Here is a 22,719-nt window from a genome sequence, read left to right as displayed (position 1 = left end):
AACAGTATTAATATATGATTTTGTGTAATAAACTATGAAGTTTTCTTTTAGACAGAATTATAAATCAAATAATGATATAATATTAATCTAAAGGCTAAATATTTAACATAATGAACTTTTTTGTAATACTATAATTCTAAAGGAGTATTTATTACATTAGTGCAAAGGCTAAATGCGTAACAACAAAAACATCTTTATAATTCTAAAATTTTAAAAATATGTTTCAGTTTTATGACTTAAAATCAATTTAATCACTTCGATCAATCGACATAAATCAACTAATCAAGTCGACCGATAACTTAAATCAAGAAAATCAAATCAAAATCATATATAATTTTGATTAATTAGAGTAAGAACTCATAACGAACCAACCTGTGCATCAACCAAAGCCAACAACAGTCACTATTCAGAACTAAAAGTTAATAAAAGGCAAACTCAAAAAATAAAACTTAGAGAAAACAGGAAATCACCAAATCACCTACAACAAACCTGATAACTTGAACAATATGACTACGTGAGCATGTTAATGTGACTACGGGAGCCATCAAAGTCTCGGAACATACAGAGTGACGAGATGATTTGAAATGAGATGATAATCATTATTTAGTTATATATTTAACAAAAAAAATGATTTACAACAAAAACAAATAAACCAAAACACAAACTAACCTTTATATGATGAGATCTAGAGCAACACATACACCTTCTTCCTATGACCAACTCATTAGCTAAACTATATAATGTAGTTTTTAATATAAAATATCAATTATGACATATTTGTGGAGGATTAGTGCAGTTACTTGTAAAACAAAACAAAAAAAAAATTAAAATTTTGACACTTTTATTATAAAACCAAGGCTAAGTCTTCCATTGCAATATTTAAAGCTATATATATCATAAAGATCTAATTTATAGCTCATTACATCATAAATACATATTTACATAGTAAAAGTGATTCATTTAATATGTCTAGTTTCATCTTTTTAGTTGTGGTACATCTTGAGATGTTGTATCTAACTTTCGATTCTTCTTCTTCGTAGTTTGTAATTTATCGTGTTATTTAAGCTTTGTTTTTTCTTATGTTTTTCATTATTTTTTAAAAAGTCAATATTCTGCTATTATCTTTCTATCTTACTTGTTCAACTTCTTGATACATCTATATATGATCTCTATTTATTTGTTTCCACGTAGTTTTGGCAAACAATCATATTTAAATTTATTAGTTTAAATTTTAGGTTTATATATATTATTATTAGAGAGAATATAAAAATAATGATGAAAACATAAATTACAATATTTCTATAGATTTAGAGTATCCATATTTAAGTTCTATAACTAATAGATCAATAAAAATGATAAAAGGATTTTTAACACAAAAACCCTTCAACTAAGTTTCTTTCGGATAAAAACCCCTCAACTAAATATTTAATGTATAAACCCCTCAAATCATCTTTTTAATGAATTGGACTCTTCGCTAAAAAACCGTCAGTACTTAACGCTGCATTTTTAATTAGTTCTTAAAACAAGGCGATTTGGTAATAAACAACATGTTGTGTACTTAAAACGTCATGTAGTCATCCTTTCTTTCAAAAAATGAAACAAAAAATCCCTATATCTTCTAAAGTTCTCCAACTTGTCGAGACTTTGCAAGCTATGAACCCTAATTTGCAAAAGAGAAGGGTTTTGAGTTTAGCTTAACCATTCTGTTATTTCGAGTGAGTTTAAGTTCGAGAGAGGGTGAGAGAAGCTGAGTTTAAGAGAGGGTGAAAGGTCGGGAGAGAGAATCGAAATTGAGAAGCAAGTTCATGTTTTCCAAAACCAAAAAACGAAAGTGAAAACGCTGGAAAGCTAAAGTCATAAAAACCTTCTTTTGCAGTAAAGTGAACCATGTTTATATTGGAATTTTTCTGTTTGTGTATTCTAATATTTAATTTAAACATATGATTCCGATTTTGCTGTTTCATTTTGACGAACAACTAACAACATCTCTATGAACAATTTACAAAACAATAGTTTGACGAAATGAGAAAAAAAAGAGATGAAGAAGAGATGCGAAAAAACTGAGACCTTTTTGGTCAAAATTGAAATGATGCGTGTTAGACATAACAACAAACACACAGCTTTTAAACGGAGGGGTTGATTTATTAAAAAAGATGACTTGGGGGTTAATATCTTAAATCTTTAATTGATGGGTTTTTACCCGAAAGAAACTTAATTGAAGGATTTTTCGTTAAAAATCCATGATAAAAAAGAAAAGAAGTAATGAAGTATACATTTAGATAAATTGGTAAAGGTTTAGACATCAATTGGAAAGCGGATTTTCTTTTGTCAACTCAATTGGAAAGCCGATTTGCTCCAGATTTTGAGTATAAAAGTGTAATGGGAAATATTGTTTTGAATTTTGAATATAAAGGTAAACATAAGATCAAGAAGATCATAGGAAAAAGATAATTCATTGTAAAAGTGATAAGGCTTTTGAGTATAAGGGTTGAGAATATTATGAATAAAAATGAGATATGCCAGAGATATATAGATCTGATATGTTAAAGAATTCTTTTTGCCATATAACCAAAAAATTAAAATTAAGAAATCAATGATCCTTCCCTTCGCCTTTTTTTGTTCTCTTTCCATATCTCCAGTTAATTTAAGTTTTTTTTTGGTTATTTCACCGATGGGTGATTTTGCTTAATAATCATAAGAGCTAAAGAAAAATAAGAATATAACAATTATTACAATCAAATCTTGACAGTTTTTTCCTTCCACTCGGTGCGCCTGAGAATTTGCGTGTAGGCAGCGTTATCTATCAGGCATATATGTGTCACAATGTGAATCAAACATGGCTAAGGTATACTAGACTATATACCACATTATATAGTCAGAGCACTAATATAAGTATATATATGTGAGAAAAGTCGCGTGCTATGGTTGATCTCTTACTTTTAAATAACGTTTGTGAAAATTGAAACGCTATGTTTAGTTTATCCGATTTTAATTTTGCAAAGCGCTTTTCGAAACACAGTATATATAACACTTTCAGTTTTGAAATGATATGTATAAATAATTGATTTCTCCTCTCATCTTCTTTCATTTTCCTTCTCACTCCATTTTGTTTATCTCCAAAAACCCTAAACACTAATAGCGTTTATAGCGTTTTTCTGATGCTATTCGTGCTCAATTTTCTTGTAGTGTAGAGATAAAAAGGAAGCCAAGTCTTTAAGGTGAAACAAAGCTCAAAAGGTTGTTTTAAGCATCTCTTACTTATTTCGGAAATCACAATCATCTTTCAATGTCATGCTGATCAAGAACCTATATATATATACACCTCTCTTTCTTATTATCATCTAGTTTACCTCTTTAGAATACTAGAGCTTTATCAGTTTTAATGTCAGGCTATGCCAAGACAACATATGGAGGAAAGAGCCAAGTTGTTGATGAAGCTTACGCAGTTCACCCACCAAAACAGAGTGATATCATCGGTAAAGTCATCATCTTTACCCTTGTAGGGCTCTGCATTTTGCTCTGCATCTTCATCAGCATCGGTTTCTATGTCATAGCCAAGCAACTTAAAGCAAACCTGACGTCCGTGGCTTTAAAAAACCTCAGGTACAGCAATACATCATTATCATCAAGGCCTTATTTCAACGCGACACTAGCTATGAAGATCAGAATTGAGAATCCGAATTTCGGCTTCTTTGATTTTCCAACTAGTAAAGGAGTTATCATGTACAATGGTCGTCTTGTTGGTGAAATGAAGATTAATGGACAACGAGTGGGTTCATACAGTGCCATAAGAACAGAGGTTAGGACAGAAGTGAGTTACAGAGAGACTCAGGGATCATCTGTTTGGTTGAAGAATGATATAAAGAGAGGGTTAATTATCCTCAATATCAGAGCTAAACTGAGAGGTGAAGTACATTTGAAAGCTTTGAACAAGAGAAGTGTGAATTTGAAGTGTTTGATGTATCTTAATCTGACTGATGAAGTGATTCAACGTTTGTGGTGTAAATGAAATCTCTCTTAGTTTAGGTTTAGGGTTTATGTTTCTAAGTTGATATTGAAATACTTTGGTTGTATTAAAATATATCAATGGATTGATTAACAATTACTATATTCATTTTGTCACTATAAAATTTACATTTCTCATTTCTTCATCATCACGGTTAAATTTTGTATTAAAAAGAAGTTTGGAATGTTTTTACCAGCAAAATCTCTGTTCTTAAATTTTTAGAGTTGCAAGAAAAGGATAAATGTTGAAAGGTAAGTTTTTTTTTTTTTTCAATTTTCATCAAAAAAGTGTTGTCTTTGATTTATTTTTAATATAATCTGTGTTTGTTAACATAAGAAGTATCATCATCTTTGTCGTCACTCTTAAGTCTTATCTAAACTTTTTAATTTCTTTTGCTAATTTAAGTATATGCATCTATCATTCTCCAAAGACGCAATCGTTTTTAGTTTTATTTTTATTTTTAATCTTTGTGTGTGGTTTCAGTGAAAGAGAATCTTTGATGTTGTGACTTGAAACAACTCCTAACAACAATAATCAAGTAAAGTATCAATCCTCTCTTGCGCTATACGTAACTTTCAAATTCACACCATGCATTAGATGAGTGTAGTTGATCTTCTGACCTTTTTTATATAAAGACTTGAGTGATCCATAAAGGAGAATATCATTTACGACAAGAGATAAGCACGAACAACACAATAAAAGTTCCCTTTATATACCAAAGGAGAGCCACAAAACACCAGTTTCGTGAATTGCAAGCAACCCTGGTAGTTTCAAAAGCCTGCCCTGGAAGACAGAGGAAGTGAGAACTAACCACGTATGGTGTTTTGTGGCTGGAAGACAGAGGAAGTTTTTTTTTTTTCTTTTGCTAAAAAAGACAGAGGAAGTTCCATTTAGTAAATAATTTTTGTGGCAGTTTGAAGACGATCTATATATGTATAATATTTTTTTTTCCAATTTGGAAAGCATATCGAATGTTTCATGCGACTATAACCAGAACCGGCCATGTTTTTGGTAAAGCTATCAAAGCTCTTCTGGAGCCACCAATTTGATCCATGCACCAACAAAACCTGGAAGCTCTTAAAGCATGTAGTATAGAATTCTTGGCTAAACTTAACTTCATTTATTTTCGGATAAAATTTAGCTCCTGATCGTGGACTTCTTGATGTTGTGAGCTGTCATGATCAATACAGTTTCTTAATTTACTACTTTACATGAAACCGACCCGGCCGGAAATTAAAACTAGGATCCTTAAAACAAAATGACAGTTGATGCAGTCAGCGTCATGCTGTTTTTAAACAACTTTCTTGTTCCGAGAAATTAAATCAACACTTTCAAGATTCGCCTAGTGTTACACAAACTATTTGAATATGTTTCCTTGTTATAAACTATTTGAATGTGTTTCCTTGTTATAACGTAACCTTACTCACTGATATCGTTTTTTACACAAGAGCGAGGTCATCTTGAATCCGTCTTCTTCAACAAAATATATAAACCGAAACTAAACTAATCGAAAACATATAAAAACTATATTAAACAATTAAACAAACAACACAGTCACACAGAAAAAGTCCCACCACAATCTTAATTGATAATATTTTCTGGACAAAACACCCAGTCAAAGGATCAGATCAAGGATAACGTGTCCAACAACTGGATCATTTAAAAAAAAAAGAAGTTACGAGTTGGACTTTTCTTAGGTCTTAATCATAGTACGCATAGGCAGTAAACGTTCATGATTACGTTTTAATTTGTTCTTAATCATTTCATTGACAAAATATTGATGTGTTATGTCATTCAAACAATGTTAAATCTCAAATATACAAACTTTGTGATAGATGGTGTAACATGCAAAATGCTTACACGAATAATCTACAAAAAGATCATGTATTCTAGACTTTGTAGCATAGCTCAGGTACCAAAACACCCTTGAACAAACACGTTTTCTTACATATGAAAGTGTTGGGTGTATAACAATAATGTTGTAAGATAAAATACCATATATATGAATAACCGTAATAAAGATAATCTTTTTTAAAACAAGTGTAGCTGTGGAACTCCAACTAAGATTTGACATCGAAATCAAATGGGAGGAACAATACTAAAGAGAAGTTTAGGTTTCTTGTATAAAGAAATAAATATATAAAAGAAGAAAATGGAAGGTAAACTAAGCACCCAAACCTAAAATCGATATTAATGAAAAAAACAAAACCATATTCTTCATCTTACAAAGATATCATCCACCTAAATAAAAAAGGAGCAAAGAATATTAGAGCATCAATGGATGGTTTAATACCAATGGTGTATAGAGCCGTGAAGAAGAACCTTACCCGCCGTCGTTACGAGCGTCTCTCCTCCTCCTCCAGAACAACTCGTGAGTCTTACGACATGGAAATGAACGTGGACGGTCAGCATCGACGTCGCTGGTGCATAGGAGATAACTCATCCTTATCAAGCCGGGAAACAAAAAGAAGAGCCGTTGGAGCTATGGAGAAGGGTTGTTCTCCGCCGCATGAAGGTCATCAGCTCGTGAGATTCAAGAATCATCGTCTGTTTTCTTGCATCACAGGTCAATAAATTACATAACAATTCAAGAAAATAGTAAATATGAATGTTTTTTCGTGTTTTGGTCAACATATAATTACAAGATGTGTGATATCGATCATGTACGTACTCGTTACTATGGTGATGATCTTCTCATGTCGTACCGTTTACAGTATTGGGGGTTTTGTTGTAGAAATGTATATTTGGTGGGTCTTAAAGGAGAAAAAGAACCTTGTATGGGTCAAATCAAATCTTACTTCTCCAAATCAAATCTTACTTCTTCATCAGAACCTATAGGCCTACTGATGATGCAGATACGTTATTTTCCCTGAGGTCGTTGTTCTGAAAATGAAGCTAACTATTACCTATAGGACTTTCAGAAAGGAGAGTAACATTTATGGTAAAAAAAGTTTAAATGAACAATGCAATGGAAAGTTCTAGGATAGACAGAAAAAAAAAAAAAGAGCTACAAAACACCAGTTGGTGTAACTGCAAAAAAAAACCTCAAGCCTGTCCAAAAAAAAACAGAAGAAGTGGAGGGGAACCAAACATCTAACTTTCACAGCTGATGATTTGGTAAATCTATCTCAGCTCTTCTAGAACCAACCAAATGGTTATTTGGACAAAAAAAAATCAGGAAGCTCAACGCATGTTTCCCTCTCTCAAAACATCAATCATGTTGAAGATTCGCTGCTCTGATTTCAATCGAATCTGCATTTCACAACAATTAGCATCGTTAGATAGAGGAGGTGAGACTCATAGAGAAAGGAAAAGAATCATTATGAGGAAAATGAGTAAGGCTTTAGAACCTTTTTGGCAAGGAAAAGCACAGCATCGACAGTTCCCTCAGCGTATATTGATCTGCCACAGACGTTGTGTTGGAACTCAAAGGAGACACTGCAAAAAAGAAAAAAGACAATGAAAAGATATAGCTAGTTATGGGAGGAGATAAAACACTTTTTTACAATAGAGATCAAAGTTATATAATCATGTCTAAGGCATTGCATTACGTTTTATCAGGTGATGTCAAGTGATAGAGATGGAAAGCGTGGCCAGAGACATGCTCTTCAGGAACCCCCACCATCTCAACTTGCTGTTTAGGATCCCTAATCAATTGTATCTACCACAACAAGTTGTATACACAGAACATTCATATCCGGAGATCAAATAAGTTGAGAATAAAGTAAAAGCAATGCACCTGATCCATGTCGTAAGACACTCCCAGTTCCTGGAAGCAAGAGATAACAGCTTTTGCTGTTCCTGATGCATCCAATTTGCTAGCTTGATGAGACTCCATCACCTACAAATATAGATGGAGGTTGATTAGACGTAGCAAGAAGCAATATAAAACTAACGGAAGTAAGGAAGTAACCTCCAAGGAGTAACCAGCAAAGGCTCCTGGAAACTGCTCAGCCATGATCTCCATGGCCGCAAGAAATGCAACAACCTAATGAACCAACATAGCAAAGAGATATGATGAGCTAAAAAAAGATCTTTAAATAACAATACTTTAACAATCCGAGTACACACATACTTGTTTACCCATCTGTGGAGAAATCACAGCGTAAATCTTCGCTTCTTCAACAGTTTCATACAGTTTGTTCCTGTCTCCACCAGTTGTTCCCATCACGAAAGGAACACCTACTCTGCTGTACAGCTCCGCATTATCTACATTATTTTTTACGAAAAGACAAAAGCATCATAAACTAACAACAGAGAAGAAGTAGCTCGAATGAGAGGTTCTGGAGTGTTACCAACATACCATTGACTGCAGATGGGATTGTGTAGTCGACAACAATCAGCTCCGGGTGCTTCTCAAACACAGAAGAAAGAACCTTCTCTCTCTCTGCAGGACCGTACACAGTAATCTCTTTTCCACACACCTCAACAGTCTGACCAGCCTCAGCAGCAGATCCAAACGATGTGGGAACGATGTTGACTCCTGCAGAGTCTGCTGCTTTGATCACAGCCTTCCCCATTTTGCCACTGCATCCATTCACCTGATATAACACAGATAATCCACAGCTTAACCGACAACAACCAACACCAAAAAAACATACCCCATTGCTATTTCTTGAATAAATGTCACTAAAATTAACTAAACATTCCATAAGACAATCGAAATATGTACCAAAGACAAGTCATATACCATGATGGATATGCCATTTCCAGGCAAAACAGACTTCACGGCCACCACACCGGAACCCTCCGTTGCCGGCATGGATAAAACCACCGGAAGACGACGTTTCACACAGCCCTGAAATCTAACACGGCTTCTACATGGAATCAGATTGGTTCTAGAAGCAAATGAGACAGGAGAGTTCACTGGACGAGTAAGGAACACACTTGAAGACGCCGCGAGCCTGTGATCAATCCCACGTTTACCTCAGTAGATTCAATCTAAAAGAGTTAAAAGAGATCAAAAGAATCGAAATGGTACCAGTTCGTCGTAGCAGCCATATCGTACGGTTCGACGAAAGTTTTCTTCTTTGTTTGTCTGAAAAATCCGTCCCGGCGACAAAATTGAGCTTTAGGGCTTCGTCAAACCGGAAGTCTTTAAACCAACGGTAAAGAGGTTATCTTATTCAGCAGTTAACCGGAACCTATTAAATGGTTAAACCAACGGTAAAGAGGTTGTTATCTTATTTAGCAGTTAACCGGAATCTATAAAATGGCTAAACCGACGGTAGAGAGGTTATCTTTCTTTAGCCTCTCACTCACTCACTCACTATTAACCGCATCAGCTCAAATGAAGTCGTTAGCATCGCCGCCGTGCCTCCGCCTAACTCCGACGTCACGCCCTCATCTCCACCCACCTCAATCGTCTTGTTTCCCTTCTGTAATCAAATCCAGTAGCCTATCATTCTCCTCATCCGCATCCGGTATGATATAACCTTCTCGCACTCTCTCTCTCTCTCTTAAAGCTCCATACTTTTTCGCAATCTCGAGATGTTAAGAGTTTCCGTGCTAGGTTTCGCGTCACCACTCGCTGTAGAGAAGGAGCTACGCTCGTCGGTGGTGACGGAAGCTGTTCGACATGTCACCGGGTCGCTTATGAGAGGGGAAGGTCTTCGATTCGCCATCGTGAGCTCTCTCTTTTATTTCGAAAAGTCTTCACCTTTTTTTCAGGATTTGTTGAGTTCTGATTGATTGGTTTTTTTTATTTAATCTGTCAAGGTTGTTGCTCGTTTCAACGAGGTTGTGACGAAGTTGCTTCTGGAAGGAGCCATCGAAACTTTCAAGAAGTATTCAGTCAGAGAAGAAGACATCCAAGTATAACATCTTATATTCTATTGTTTTACATCCTTTGTGGTGGAGCTATTGTTTCTCTGATTTAATCTCTTTTTCAATCAGGTTATATGGGTTCCTGGCAGCTTTGAGATTGGCGTTGTTGCACAAAACCTTGGGAAATCAGGAAACTTCGATGCCGTTTTATGTATTGGTGCTGTGGTATGACTCTTTTCTTTTAAACTAATTCTCAACCCATCTGGTTGTATGTGCTTCTGAAAGTAGTTTGAGTTATGTTGCTGAGACATGTTTAGAGTTGGGGTTTTGATCTACTTTTGTGAATCCTTTGTTGTGTGTTAGATAAGAGGAGATACCACACATTATGATGCTGTTGCCAACTCTGCTGCATCTGGAGTACTTTCTGCTGGCATCAACTCAGGTTTGGACTACTCTCTCTCCTCCTCCTGCATCTGGAATACATTATGATTGTTTTGAAAACAGACAAAGATTGTATTTTTTCTTTTACATTTCCAAAGTCAAGGACCTGCTTCAGTTTTGCCTTTGGTCAGGATCTTAGACAGTTAGATTCCCAAAGCATCAATTTAGTTCTTTGGATGTTGATCTCATCTTCTCTTGCACTTAGTTTAGCTTTGCAGTAGCAGTAACGCTTTCGATCCCCAATTTTGCAGGTGTTCCATGCATATTTGGTGTACTGACATGCGAGGACATGGATCAGGTTAGGTTGTGTTATGCAAGTATTGATGATATGTACAGTATAGCTGATTCATCATAATGGATAAAGACTGAATAAACTGAAACTCTAGGCACTGAATCGATCTGGTGGCAAAGCCGGAAACAAGGGAGCTGAAACTGCTTTGACGGCGGTAAGTATCAATCTTTTACTATTAAAACAACAAGTAAAAGTTCCTCATGATCAATCATCCGTTACTAAGCAAGTAGTCATGTTCGAATTTTCTCTCCTCTTTTCTTTCTGCAGCTCGAGATGGCGTCGTTGTTTGAGCACCACCTGAAATAGATGCTCCTTCCATGGATGAACACAATGATCATATATGAGAACTTGTTGCTCTTGTCGCACTTGGTTACAATTCAATCTCCAAAACTGTACCTCAAAGATTACCAAAATCTTTTCTTTCTTTTTTTTTTTCACCTTGTTAGACAAATATTTAGACGCTTTTGGTCTGGTTATGAATCGTGTGTTGTTGTAACCTAATAATAAGTTCCTCTGAATTTTGGGGGCAAGTGGGTTATTCTTTACCAAACAAAAATATGGCTCTCATTATCCTAATATCTTGAAACTTACGCGTCAAAACGCAATTGAAGAGCCTTTCTAGCCCAATAGTATCTTGACACGACGGATTTGTCGGCAAGGCGAAGATTACGCGTCAACGTCCAGTTTAGTTCAACGAATCAGCCTGAGCCAACACCACCACACAACTCTTGAAAGCACTCTCTTGTCTCTCTCTTGCTCACATTCCATCCAACTCTCGAGGTACGTTCAAATCCACTTCTGTTCGTTATCTGTTCTTTCGTTGATCCTTTCTGTGTTTAATCTGGAAATAGGTGATGATTAGATCAAGATATCATTAGATCTGTTTTGACATGGTGCTATCTTGTTTAGACCAAACATTTGAATCTGTGTTTTACTTACCATGTATCCACTTGATCCACGTGATCTTATCATTGTTGATGTACTTCAGAGATTCAATGTGTTTGAGCTAAAGGAATATGATGTTAGATTCACTTTTTATCATGTAGTATGATTCAACGACATGACGTGTTGTTATACGCTTTAACAACTGCTGAAACACTCTTTTGGTTTTGACTTTTTTTCTAATGATGTCTCCTTGCCTTCTTAGGTATGTCTACATCCGAGAACAAAGTTGAAATCGTTGACAGAGCTCACAAGGAGGAGGATGAAAAAGAAGAAGAAGGTAAAGGTGGATTCCTAGACAATGTCAAAGGTTTCATTCACGACATCGGCGGGAAGATACAGGGAACCGTTGGTTTCGGGAAGCCAACAGCTGACGTCTCCGCCATTCACATCCCCAAGATCAATCTCGAGAGAGCAGACATTGTCGTAGACGTGCTCGTCAAGAACCCCAACCCTGTTCCCATCCCTCTCATCGACATCGACTACTTGATCGACAGTGACGGGAGGAAACTCGTCTCTGGACTGATCCCTGACGCTGGAACCATCAAGGCGCATGGAGAAGAAACCGTCAAGATACCGCTGACTCTGATCTACGACGACATCAAGAGCACTTACAACGACATCAACCCCGGGATGATCATACCTTACAGGATCAAAGTTGATCTCATCGTCGACGTGCCTGTCTTGGGGAGGCTCACGTTACCGTTGGAGAAACGTGGAGAGATCCCGATCCCGAAGAAACCTGATGTCGACATCGAGAAGATCAAGTTCCAGAAGTTTTCTCTGGAAGAGACCGTGGCGATACTCCACGTGAGGCTTGAGAACTTGAATGATTTTGACTTGGGGGTTAATGACTTGGACTGTGAGGTGTGGTTGGCTGATGTGAGTATTGGGAAGGCAGAGATATCTGACTCTGTAAAGCTTGATAAAAACGGGAGTGGGTTGATTAATGTGCCGATCACGTTCAAGCCAAAGGACTTTGGGTCTGCGCTTTGGGATATGATACGTGGTAAAGGAACTGGGTACACTATTAAAGGTAATGTGGATGTTGATACACCGTTTGGAGGTATGAAGCTTCCTATTATCAAGGAAGGTGGTGAGACTCGTCTGAAGAAGGAAGATGATGATGACGATGAGGTTAGTATATGTTCTTCTTTTATGGGTTATAGCTTGAACATTGTTGTGTGATTGTTTTGCTCACAGAAAACTATCTTTGTTTTCTTTTTTTTCAGGAATAAGGAAAAGAGGTTAAGAGAATGAGGGCTGAATCTCTGATGTTTAAAAATAATGTGTAAAAGTTAAATGAAAGACTTGTTTGTTGTGCTTTATGGTGGTGGATCAGACTTTTGAATAGAGCTGTGTCTGGACTTGTTATATCATCGTGGTCCGGTTTTATTGGTTATGTTTTGTTTAAACCGGGTTTGATGTATATATGCCTACCGGATTGAGTCATAAACGCACTGGGCCTAACCAAAATGATAGCACAGAAACTTCAAATCTCAAGTGATTTACCGTAAATCTATAATACAAGGATCAACCGTAATTACTAGTATCATTACCGTTAGTGCTGTGTTCCTGAGTGCCATTTTAATGGTTTGTAAACCATTATCCAAAACTGATGATGAATTATAGTGTAATCATTAAATCCTAATTCATGAGATTGACAATTTTTAAAGCTATTTTAACAACTACAGTAGTGAATTGGTGTGTCATTCTCTTATGTATTATTTTTGAATCAGTGAATTTTATTTGGTACATAGATTCTTTATAGATTAAGGTTAGTGACCCATAAATCGCTGCCTAATCTCAACACCTTGGACTTAGCTTGTAACTAGCAGCAAATATTTCTGAGTAACGGTCGAACCGGGAGGTCTAAACCGGAATCATGAGAGGCTTCACTCATGGTTTAGGATTAGGAACCCGAACCCTTGAGTTCATCAAATCTCTCTTCGATCAGAGCCGCGTCTTCTCATCTCTCTCTCTCTCTCTCTTTGAATCAAATTTTCTTCGATTTCGCATCTCTCAGGTTTGTCTCAATCTCAATTTTTTTGAGATAAGTAAAAGCTGCAGACTATTAATAATATCGGTGTTTGTTTGTTTGATAGGTTGGAGCTATAGAGCGTGAGATCTATCCCGCAAAGACCCTACCTTTTTTATTACACTGCACTCCTAATGTCGGCCCTTGTGGCGCTATGCAGAGCTCGAACTGCTGCTTCTTCGTTGAACAGCCTTGTTCGTCCAGCATTTCGCAGTCTCTCTACAGGTTACTAGTCATCTTCTTGGCCTTCTTGAATTTAAAAGTTGCTACATTTCTTGTTGCATACTATGTCATGAAATGATCATGCCGTGAAGCTTCATTCTTGGGTAGCTTTTTTATGATTAAAGTTTTAAGCTTTTCAGGTTTTTTCAATTAGTTTTGGAAATATGTGATCTAATATAGGTCGCAGGATGGTGTAGTATATTCTTGAGGAATAAGGTTGAACTGTGAGCTGTACTTGCATAAGAATTATTGTTACAAAACCTTAGATGCTATTATTCTAGCCCTCTTGTGTATGGATACTAGTTAAAACTGTCCGAGCTCTTCTGGGTTTTGTCACGGCATAAACCCTTTGCTTCTCCTTTTGAGATGATGAATTAGGTTGCATTATTAGTTCACCTTTTTTTCTTTTGTACCTATGTTTCCACAATGTAGTAACCTGAGTACTCTATTATTTCATGTTGAGATTCTTTTGTGTTTTGGAAGAATATAGAATTCAGTATCATTATATCTCAAGGCCTAAACTTGGTTTATTTCCAACTCTGGTGCTATTTTTTATGTCCTATTATCTGTAGCTAGATTCTTCGCTTAATTCTGTTATTTAACTGCCTTGGAATTGTTTTTCATTATCGTTTGTATCCTAAATGATGAACTAAGTACAGAAAACTAATGCATGTACTTTTTTGGGACTTGGGTTGTGGTCGTGTATGCTGCACCTGTATGGTTTTCTCTAACTAGGATTCGAGTTATGTTGAGTAAGGAGATCATATTCACATATTAGTGTAATGTTAATCCAGAGTTCTCTTCTAGCCTTTTGTCAAAATCCGTTGCTTTCGGTTTGTGTGCGGTTTTGTTTTATGACACTTGAAGGCCTCTAGTTTAATTTCATTTTTTGGTATTTTTGCAGGTTTTGGTGATGTGCAGAACAAAACACTTGTGGCAGAAATGGAAGAAAAGATGCTCCACATGGACATCAACTCAATGATCGGAAGTTCCATGCCGCTAGGTATGATGCGCATAGGAACAATCATCCACAACATCGAGATGAACCCTGGTCAAGGCGCCAAGCTAGTCCGCGCTGCAGGAACTAACGCCAAGATCCTAAAGGAGCCTGCTTCAGGGAAATGCTTGATAAAGCTTCCATCAGGGGACACCAGGTGGATCAACGCCAGATGCCGTGCTACTATCGGTACAGTGTCGAACCCGTCTCATGGAGTGAAGAAGCTCTATAAAGCAGGGCAGAGCAGGTGGCTGGGGATAAGACCTAAAGTGAGAGGTGTGGCGATGAATCCTTGTGATCATCCACACGGTGGTGGTGAAGGGAAGAGCAAAAGTAGTGGAAGCAGAGGAAGGACATCGGTTAGCCCTTGGGGGAAACCGTGCAAAGGAGGTTACAAGTCAGCTAGTGTCAAGAAGAAGAAGAAGAGATTGGCAGCTAGAGAAGCCAAGATGTGATTCATATTGATGAAAGGATGGTTTAACTCTCAGGATTGTTTTAATGACATTGTTGAATCTGTGAGAGTTTTAAGTCTAATAAGTTCAGAACAATCGTTGATCCGTTATGGATGAAGATGGTATGAAATTATGAATGTTGTTATGTGTTTTCTTTTTCTTTAAATTGAAATCAAAACGTTTTTTTTTTTAAATCATGGCCACGTTTTTCTTTTACTGGAAGATTAGATTGATATATAAACATAAACTTAAACCAAAGTCAGTGAGTTACAGATTCCCGGAAATAAAATCCAGTGGAAAGAATATCATTCTCTAGAGCCATAGTGTTACATGACAGTTGGAGTATTTACAATCTAGATGGCTTTTGTTGTCAAAAACAATCAAGATGGCTTTTCTGAAAGAGATAAGGAAGCCAATTTGACATTTTCCTGTCTAAACAGCCTATAATTTCAAAAGTTTCAAGGGAGTTTTGAAAAAATGAAAGAGAGATCAAATCAAGAATGGTATTAGACTTAGAAAGAGGGAATAGTAAATGGAGCACACAGAGTTTGAAGCTTGAAAATGAGACTATAACAAACAACAGAGCAGAGCAGCCAACATGGTGGCCATCTTAGGTCCCACTCCATATTTGTTCCTCATTTCTGTTATTCCTTTCATTTATATATATTGAAAATTATCTGAAGTTTAAAAAAAAACTATAAGATAGCACTAAAACATATTTTTATTCCAAAAGTAGAACACAAATAAAAAATTCTTAAAAATAACATTAGTAAAAATTAAAAGAATTATATTTGAGTCTGGTTTAGAAGTTAGAGTTTAGTATTTAGTATTTAAGGTATTGAGTGTAGGGTAAAAAATATAAAATTTGGAATAATATAGTCATTTTACTACTTAATTAATGTTATTTTGAGGATTCTTCTTGTCTGTTATTTTGTTATTATTTTCTTGTAATATTTAAGATATTTACCCCCAAAAAACATGATCAATGTTATGTACCAGATTGTGATCGACATAACCGGACCGACCAGAACCGTACCGACCGCAGGAGATAATGCTTATCGACTGTTGTACTTATCCACTTAGGAGAAACACAACCTTATGTGTATATATATATATGTAAGACTTCTGGTCGAGATTAATAATAGAAACACGTTTCCCCACTTAGTTTCACAACACGTTATCAGCACGAGACTCTAAAATTCCGATCTACCTCAAAAACCCTAATTGACGGCGCCACTTCAAACAGCTCGTTCTCTCAAACCGTAAAGATCCAGACGGCGATTAATATATCAAATTAAAGCTCTTGACGAGACGAATCCAACTCCGGCGGCCTCGCCTCTATCTGACTCCGGACGCGCCCTCACGCTCTATTCTAAGACGCGCCGTCAAGTGACCTAAAACCCTGAAATTCTAAAACTCATCCGACAACTTCAAACCGTTCGTTCTCTCAAACCGTAAGGATCCAGACGACGAATAATATATCAAATTGAAGCTCTGGACGAGACGAATCCATCTACGCAAACCTCGCATCAATCCGATATTAAACGCGCCCTCACGCTCCTTTATAACCGGCGCCGTCAACTGCCATAAAATCCTAATCTCTTCTTTTGTTTTACAATTTGTGTTTGATTGTTATTCTAACTTGTTTTTTACTCTTGTGTTTAAGGTTTAACCAAGATCAAATCCTTGATTCATAAATTCCATTCAACCCAATTGGAGGTTAAGAAGAGGCGACCAACTCCTGATCTGTTCCGGTAATGCAGTTCGCGACCCGACTCGTTCCTGCTTTCGGTGGTCCGGTTCTACAAACATCAAAGTTTAGGTAATTAAAATTCTGAAACCTAAAAGAGAATCCATACTGAATTTGGTTGATTGATAAAGGTTTAAGACCACTAAAATTTGCAAAATCTCAAATCCTAAGATAATAGATCCCAAAACCCTTTAAGTAAGTTGGAGCTTTTAAGTTCAACAGAGATTGTTTCTAACAATTAAACTCGAAACCCTAATGGTTTTGAATCTCACAGTCTGATCTATTGATCTATAAAGTAACTAAAACCCTAAATATGACCTACTATGTATTATGGTCTAAAAATTAATTAAAATTCATGATAATCTCCTAAAAATCCCCAAAGTTAGTTTTCCATCATCAGAATCCGACCCATTGGTCTGGAACTATGTGAAAAACGATTTTTCGGTTTTTCTGGTCAGAAATTGACCTCTTCAAATAAATTCCGAAAAATTAATTAAAATTCACCAAAACTCATGATAAATCCTAACTAAGAAACCCTATAAGTAGTTTCATCAAATTCGTTTTTAATCACATAGGCATAGTGTAAATTTTTTATACCGAAAAAACTGCATAAAAAATGTGTGATTGTTTGAAGTGTTTGAATCACCTAGAAATAATTGTTAGGATCTCATTCTGATTCTGGTTGAATTATTGGAGATTGCTAGAAAAATTTCGGATTTATCCAGATTGCTAAATTAAAAATTTTACTTTTTCTAAAACTTTCCGGTTTTGTGAAAATTGACTTTTATGGTTTCTGAAAATTTCCATATTAGTTTTAGAATAATGGAAGATTGCTAATTTTTTTTTAAAACCATAATTGAATGTTTCCATATTGCTAGAATACAAAATTAACTTTTCTAAAAACTTCCGTCTTTGAGAAATTGCCTTTTATAAGTTGCTGGAAACTTTCCATTTTTCTTTTGAAAGATTAGAAAAATGCTATAATTTTTAAGATTGATCTGATTTTTTAAAGTTATATAATGACTATTCAGATCAATGGTTTCGAAAATATTTATTAAAAAGTGAAACCCCATATTTTCGAAACCCTAAACCCTATTTTCTCTCTCTAGAATCCGATTACTTTTAAATCATCTAGAATCATTTATTTGATCTGATTTAATTTTTTTAGCTCATCTTGATCATATAGACATTGATTGCTAAGGTTGCATCATGAAACATTTTTTTTTGATTGATCATATGAGAAAATCGGATTGCTAGATTGAATGGAAAATTGGATTGCATTGCATAAAAATCAAAGGTTGAAAGAAACCAAAGTTGCATTGCTATATTGACAAAAAGAAATCGGATTGAATTGAATAATTTAGAGGTTGAAAGAAACCAAATCACATTGCATAAATAAAAGGCTGAAAGAAACCAAAATACATTGTTTGAATCCGATTATAAGTCAAATAATAAGACTCTAAAATCTATATTTTCAGATATCGAATTTGGATTATTCAGCCCTTAATCTCTCTGGAGATAATTATTTAAAATGGGCCATGAACACTGCAATTGTCCTGAAGATAAGAGGACTTGACAGATGTATCATCAAAGGCGAGTATGCAACTGAAAATGAAAAATATGGGGCAGTAACAATTATTCGCCAACATCTCACTGAGGATCCCAGAGATCAGTATCTAAATATTGCGAACCCTCTAGACTTTTGGACAGAGTTAAAATCCAGATACACAATAGTGTTATTATCAAAGGCTAGGCATGAGTGGATAAATCTCAGATTTCGAGACTTTAAGTCCGTAGATGAATATAACTCAGCTCTAATCAAAATCGTTTCTAAATTGAAACTATGTGGTGAAGAGGTAACAGAGGAAGATTTACTGGAAAAGACATTCCTCGCAGCTGATCCAAGGGATCTATTGTTACAATATACCTACAGAAAAAATGTTTCACCACTTATACGAATTTGATCTCGTATCTATTACAAGCTGAGAAGAATAATGAGATACTAAAGAAAACCAGTGAGATGAGACTTCCTGAAGCCAATAAGGCTGGAGAGAATAAGGGTGAATCCAAAGAAGCCACGTCCAGAATAATAAAAGGAGTGGCCGGCTTATACATTGCCTAAGAATCGAGATTTCGACATTCTGATTTTATGTTTTCATTTGTTTGTCATTTACATTTTTTATATAATAAGAGTTGTTTTAGTTTTATATTATCATGTTTGACTTGCTTGATAATTTCTTGAATGATAAATGACAAATGAAATTTAAAAAAAAAAAAGAGTATAGTAACTAAAATTATCCGATCAAAGGCATTGCCTAAAGGGGGAATGAATTATTCACCCAAATAAAAGACCCATTTGAGTTATAAAATTTTGAAAATGAATGGTTTCCACATTGAACCAATGGGCAAAAGAAATATAAATTTCTTAAGATTATAAAGAAAGTAAAAATCGCCCAAGGCATAAAAATGATCGAGACTGTACTCACAACTGATCTAAACTATGCTAAAAGATCAGTATGATAAAGGCAAAAGGCCTAGGTAACCAGATAGGTTGACCACGAATTTTATACAATTTATGGCATGACAGGACTAGCCATCCAGGTTTTTAAAATTGATGCAAAGATTGATATCGAAAAAATGCACAAAAGAGTTATCTCATAGAATCTCACGTTGTGTAACATGTATACAAGGGAAACTCAATAGGCTATAATGTTCCAAGCATCTAAAAGATTTATAGCATGTTCATGAGGGAGAGAAATGACACTCCCGTGGTCGATGAACAACACTAAAAATCCGATTGACATGGTCTATGACCATGATAAAACTTGGCCGAATTCTTTGTGATACAAAGATCATTAGCTAATGCTTGGGAACACATGGATTTACATGTAATAAAAATATGCATCAGGCCATATAAAATGAGCATAGATATTTCCATCTAAGAATGATAAAGGGTCATGATCCAGACATAGACCATCCTAAGAGATTATGTATAGACCACCACAATAATATGTGCCGTCTAGGATAGAACCTCATAAGAAAATGAGATAAGATTGGGAATATATGTTGGATATGAGAATGCTTTCTCCCACGATTTTATAAGAAACCTTGAGCCAAATATGGGTGATCAGATTAAGGCCAGGTTTACGGATTGCATGATTAAATCCGACTATCCAACATCAGGGGAAGAAAGAAATAAGCTGGTACAAGTATAAAGAAATGGAATGGTATTAACCATCCTTGTCTTGGCAAGATCCTCGGACCAGAGAATATGATTTAAGACATCCAAAGAAAGATCATACAAAGCTAGCTAAAAGAATGCCAGACAGATTAGACCCTAAAAGTAAAGAAAAAGAATGACTAAGTCATACCAGCTTAAGCACCACGAAATTAATGTCCTAGAAGAGACATAATCAAGTTGCTATAGAGTCTAAAGATGGACCAATATGTTCCATAAGATAAGGAACCTCGGAAATGAAAAGAAAGGTGCATAGAAATGACATATCTGAGGTCATAAGGGAAACCAGACCAGACATTGAGATAAGGTTGCGCAGCTAAACATCTAAGGTACCAGACCATGTAGTTTGGGACGCCAAATTGCAAGGTAATGAAGGTTCTTAGTAAGAATGAAATCTCTAATCGATTAGTTCATGTCTGGAACACAATGGAACCATACATATAAAAGAAGTGTCGACACATATATACACAAATGATAAAGATGCATAAGAAAATAGCACTTGAGTTTAAAATATATAAGCGAGGATAGAACCCACGTGAATACAAGAATGCATTCATATATTAAAAGGTTGAAACCGTGGGGGTTTAAAGAAAGATTCAAAGAATCTATAAAAGAGATGGGTGTATTGGCCATATATAGAAACACCATCTGATAAGATAAAACCAGTGAAAAATAGGTCATGTGTGGGAAAAGAAAAGAAATCGTGAGACATAGACTAAGGTGTTCATATTCCTATTTAAAGCATTCGATAAATGGCTTGATTACACAAGGATACTCACAGAGATCAAAGGAACAGATTATAAGGAGATATACTCCTATGTGGTGGATGCTACTACAAATTCGAAAAGGTCTGGATATAAGTAAAAGAGAAATGTAGTAAGCAGCATGATTGATCACTGGATAAAGAAATGATAAGAGTATCATAAAGATGAGAAAAGAAATTCTCATAGAATAGTTTTGTTCCTAAGCTATTCATGGACTGAAACAAGGCAGCTGCAAATGATATGAAAGACTAAGAAAATACTTAGTACAATCAGTTCATAAATCCTTACAAGAGATATTACAATTCCTTGTGTATATGGTTATACTAAACCAGCCCAAAGAGGAATGGATTGGTTCAGGCAAATTATAAACCATTGCTGCACATTAGCCAACGAAATTCTATCAGTGGTTGGTCGATGTATCAATATGAACCGACCAGATCGACCATATCGACCAGCATATGTAATACATCTAATGGGAAAATCGACCAGCATATGGTAGTACATAAAACGTATGGTCAAGGACCATACAAACAGAGTATATGGGACTACTAGATGTCTATACATCCGTAAAGAAAGAAAGAAAGGAACCAATCATGTCCAAGTTTGGTCGAGGTTTATGGTCCGACCAAGTTCCACTAAAGTATAAGGTGGACCACGCCATATAATTGCAGTATCATATCCGGACCATATCATTATATCAGACTGCAATACCTTAGCCATATATGAGTATATTGGCGTGTGATGACAAGGTCTATGACTTAACATGTATGTTTTCGAAAACATAGCATTGTCTACGACAAAATGAAAGAAGTCATGAGACATCATCCAGAGATAGTGACCAGAACAATGTCTGAGTCAATAATAAAATGAAAGTGTCCACGGTATGGCAAAGCCATGAGACTAGAAGAACCGTGGGACATGAGAGGACCTGCAAGAAAGATTTAATCGCAGGATAGAGGTACATTCAAGTACTGGTCGAGTACTATCCGAGTACTAATTGAGCATCATCCATCCGATCAGAACATGAAGACATTGTCGAGTGGTCAGCATCAAAGGAGCACGTCTTGACCATGTCCAAATGAAGTTCCAGAAAGCCGGCGAAATTACAAAGTATTACAAGAAGCTCATCGACCAGATAGGAATGCATCGTCCAAAGATATTCAGTGATGCATTCATCAGGGGGAGTTCATGTGTTGTACTCTTTTTCCTGTCCATGGTTTCCCATTTTGCCATATTGGTTTTGGGGTTTTCCAGGAGAGGTTTTAATGAGGCAACATTAAGCATGCAACGAACCAGTACCGGATGTGTCGATCAAGGGGGAGTGTTATGTACCAGATTGTGATCGACATAACCGGACCGACCAGAACCGTACCGACCGCAGGAGATAATGCTTATCGACTGTTGTACTTATCCACTTAGGAGAAACACAACCTTATGTGTATATATATATATGTAAGACTTCTGGTCGAGATTAATAATAGAAACACGTTTCCCCACTTAGTTTCACAACAATCAAGTTGTTTTTCCTCTTATCTTTTATTGCAAGAGAGGTGAAAAATCATTAGGATACATGCAATGAATCCAAATTACCTCACTGGCAGACGCATGAATTTTGTTTCTTATGTTCTGTTATTATACTTTTTTTTTTTGAAAAGATGTTCTGTTATTATACTTTTAATTGTCTTCTCAGTCTGGTCATATATTTGCCCAGTTTTCATTTCAAAGCTGGAAAAAAACGGACAAAGTATATGTCCATTTTTGTAACTGGTTGGTCGGAAAAATGCCAGGGAATAATATTCTTGAACAATATG

At 35.9% G+C, this 22,719-nt stretch overlaps 5 protein-coding genes across 6 annotated transcripts; 4 read left to right on the top strand and 1 right to left on the bottom strand.

The window, feature by feature from the left end:
- Positions 1-3,008: 3,008 nt before the first annotated feature.
- On the top strand, positions 3,009-4,110 carry LOC108846472 (late embryogenesis abundant protein At1g64065-like). Its single transcript, XM_018619700.2, has one exon. The coding sequence runs from the start codon at positions 3,383-3,385 to the stop codon at positions 4,007-4,009; it is 627 nt and encodes a 208-aa protein (XP_018475202.2). The 5' UTR covers positions 3,009-3,382; the 3' UTR covers positions 4,010-4,110.
- A 2,811-nt stretch (positions 4,111-6,921) lies between these two features.
- LOC130509001 (4-hydroxy-tetrahydrodipicolinate reductase 1, chloroplastic-like) lies at positions 6,922-9,134 on the bottom strand. Its single transcript, XM_057004518.1, has 9 exons — positions 8,988-9,134; positions 8,697-8,910; positions 8,310-8,547; positions 8,082-8,215; positions 7,920-7,994; positions 7,746-7,847; positions 7,558-7,667; positions 7,357-7,444; positions 6,922-7,258 (listed from the first exon to the last, which is right to left on the bottom strand). The coding sequence occupies exons 1-9, from the start codon at positions 9,005-9,007 to the stop codon at positions 7,190-7,192; spliced, it is 1,050 nt and encodes a 349-aa protein (XP_056860498.1). The 5' UTR covers positions 9,008-9,134; the 3' UTR covers positions 6,922-7,189.
- Positions 9,135-9,203: 69 nt separating this feature from the next.
- Positions 9,204-11,035, top strand: LOC130509002 (6,7-dimethyl-8-ribityllumazine synthase, chloroplastic-like). The gene is made up of 8 exons (XM_057004519.1): positions 9,204-9,429; positions 9,519-9,631; positions 9,725-9,820; positions 9,902-9,997; positions 10,136-10,214; positions 10,465-10,511; positions 10,600-10,659; positions 10,773-11,035. Exons 1-8 carry the CDS (start codon positions 9,219-9,221, stop codon positions 10,809-10,811), a joined length of 741 nt encoding a protein of 246 aa, XP_056860499.1. The 5' UTR covers positions 9,204-9,218; the 3' UTR covers positions 10,812-11,035.
- A 113-nt stretch (positions 11,036-11,148) lies between these two features.
- On the top strand, positions 11,149-12,862 carry LOC108847249 (uncharacterized). Of its 2 annotated transcripts, none has more exons than XM_018620446.2 (3): positions 11,149-11,285; positions 11,653-12,584; positions 12,680-12,862. In XM_018620446.2, exons 2-3 carry the CDS (start codon positions 11,655-11,657, stop codon positions 12,683-12,685), a joined length of 936 nt encoding a protein of 311 aa, XP_018475948.1. In that variant the 5' UTR covers positions 11,149-11,285; positions 11,653-11,654; the 3' UTR covers positions 12,686-12,862. The 2 variants fall into 2 exon arrangements, with proteins under 2 accessions (XP_018475948.1, XP_018475949.1); XM_018620447.2 differs by lacking the exon at positions 11,149-11,285 and adding an exon at positions 11,289-11,356.
- Positions 12,863-13,320: 458 nt separating this feature from the next.
- On the top strand, positions 13,321-15,350 carry LOC108847251 (60S ribosomal protein L2, mitochondrial). The gene is made up of 3 exons (XM_018620450.2): positions 13,321-13,473; positions 13,553-13,710; positions 14,612-15,350. Exons 2-3 carry the CDS (start codon positions 13,620-13,622, stop codon positions 15,157-15,159), a joined length of 639 nt encoding a protein of 212 aa, XP_018475952.1. The 5' UTR covers positions 13,321-13,473; positions 13,553-13,619; the 3' UTR covers positions 15,160-15,350.
- Positions 15,351-22,719: the final 7,369 nt, after the last annotated feature.

The sequence above is a fragment of the Raphanus sativus genome, chromosome 3 (genome assembly GCF_000801105.2).
Source record: "Raphanus sativus cultivar WK10039 chromosome 3, ASM80110v3, whole genome shotgun sequence".
Taxonomy (NCBI): domain Eukaryota; kingdom Viridiplantae; phylum Streptophyta; class Magnoliopsida; order Brassicales; family Brassicaceae; genus Raphanus; species Raphanus sativus.
Note: the sequence above shows the minus strand (reverse complement) of the source record. Positions and strands in the feature narration are given on the sequence as shown.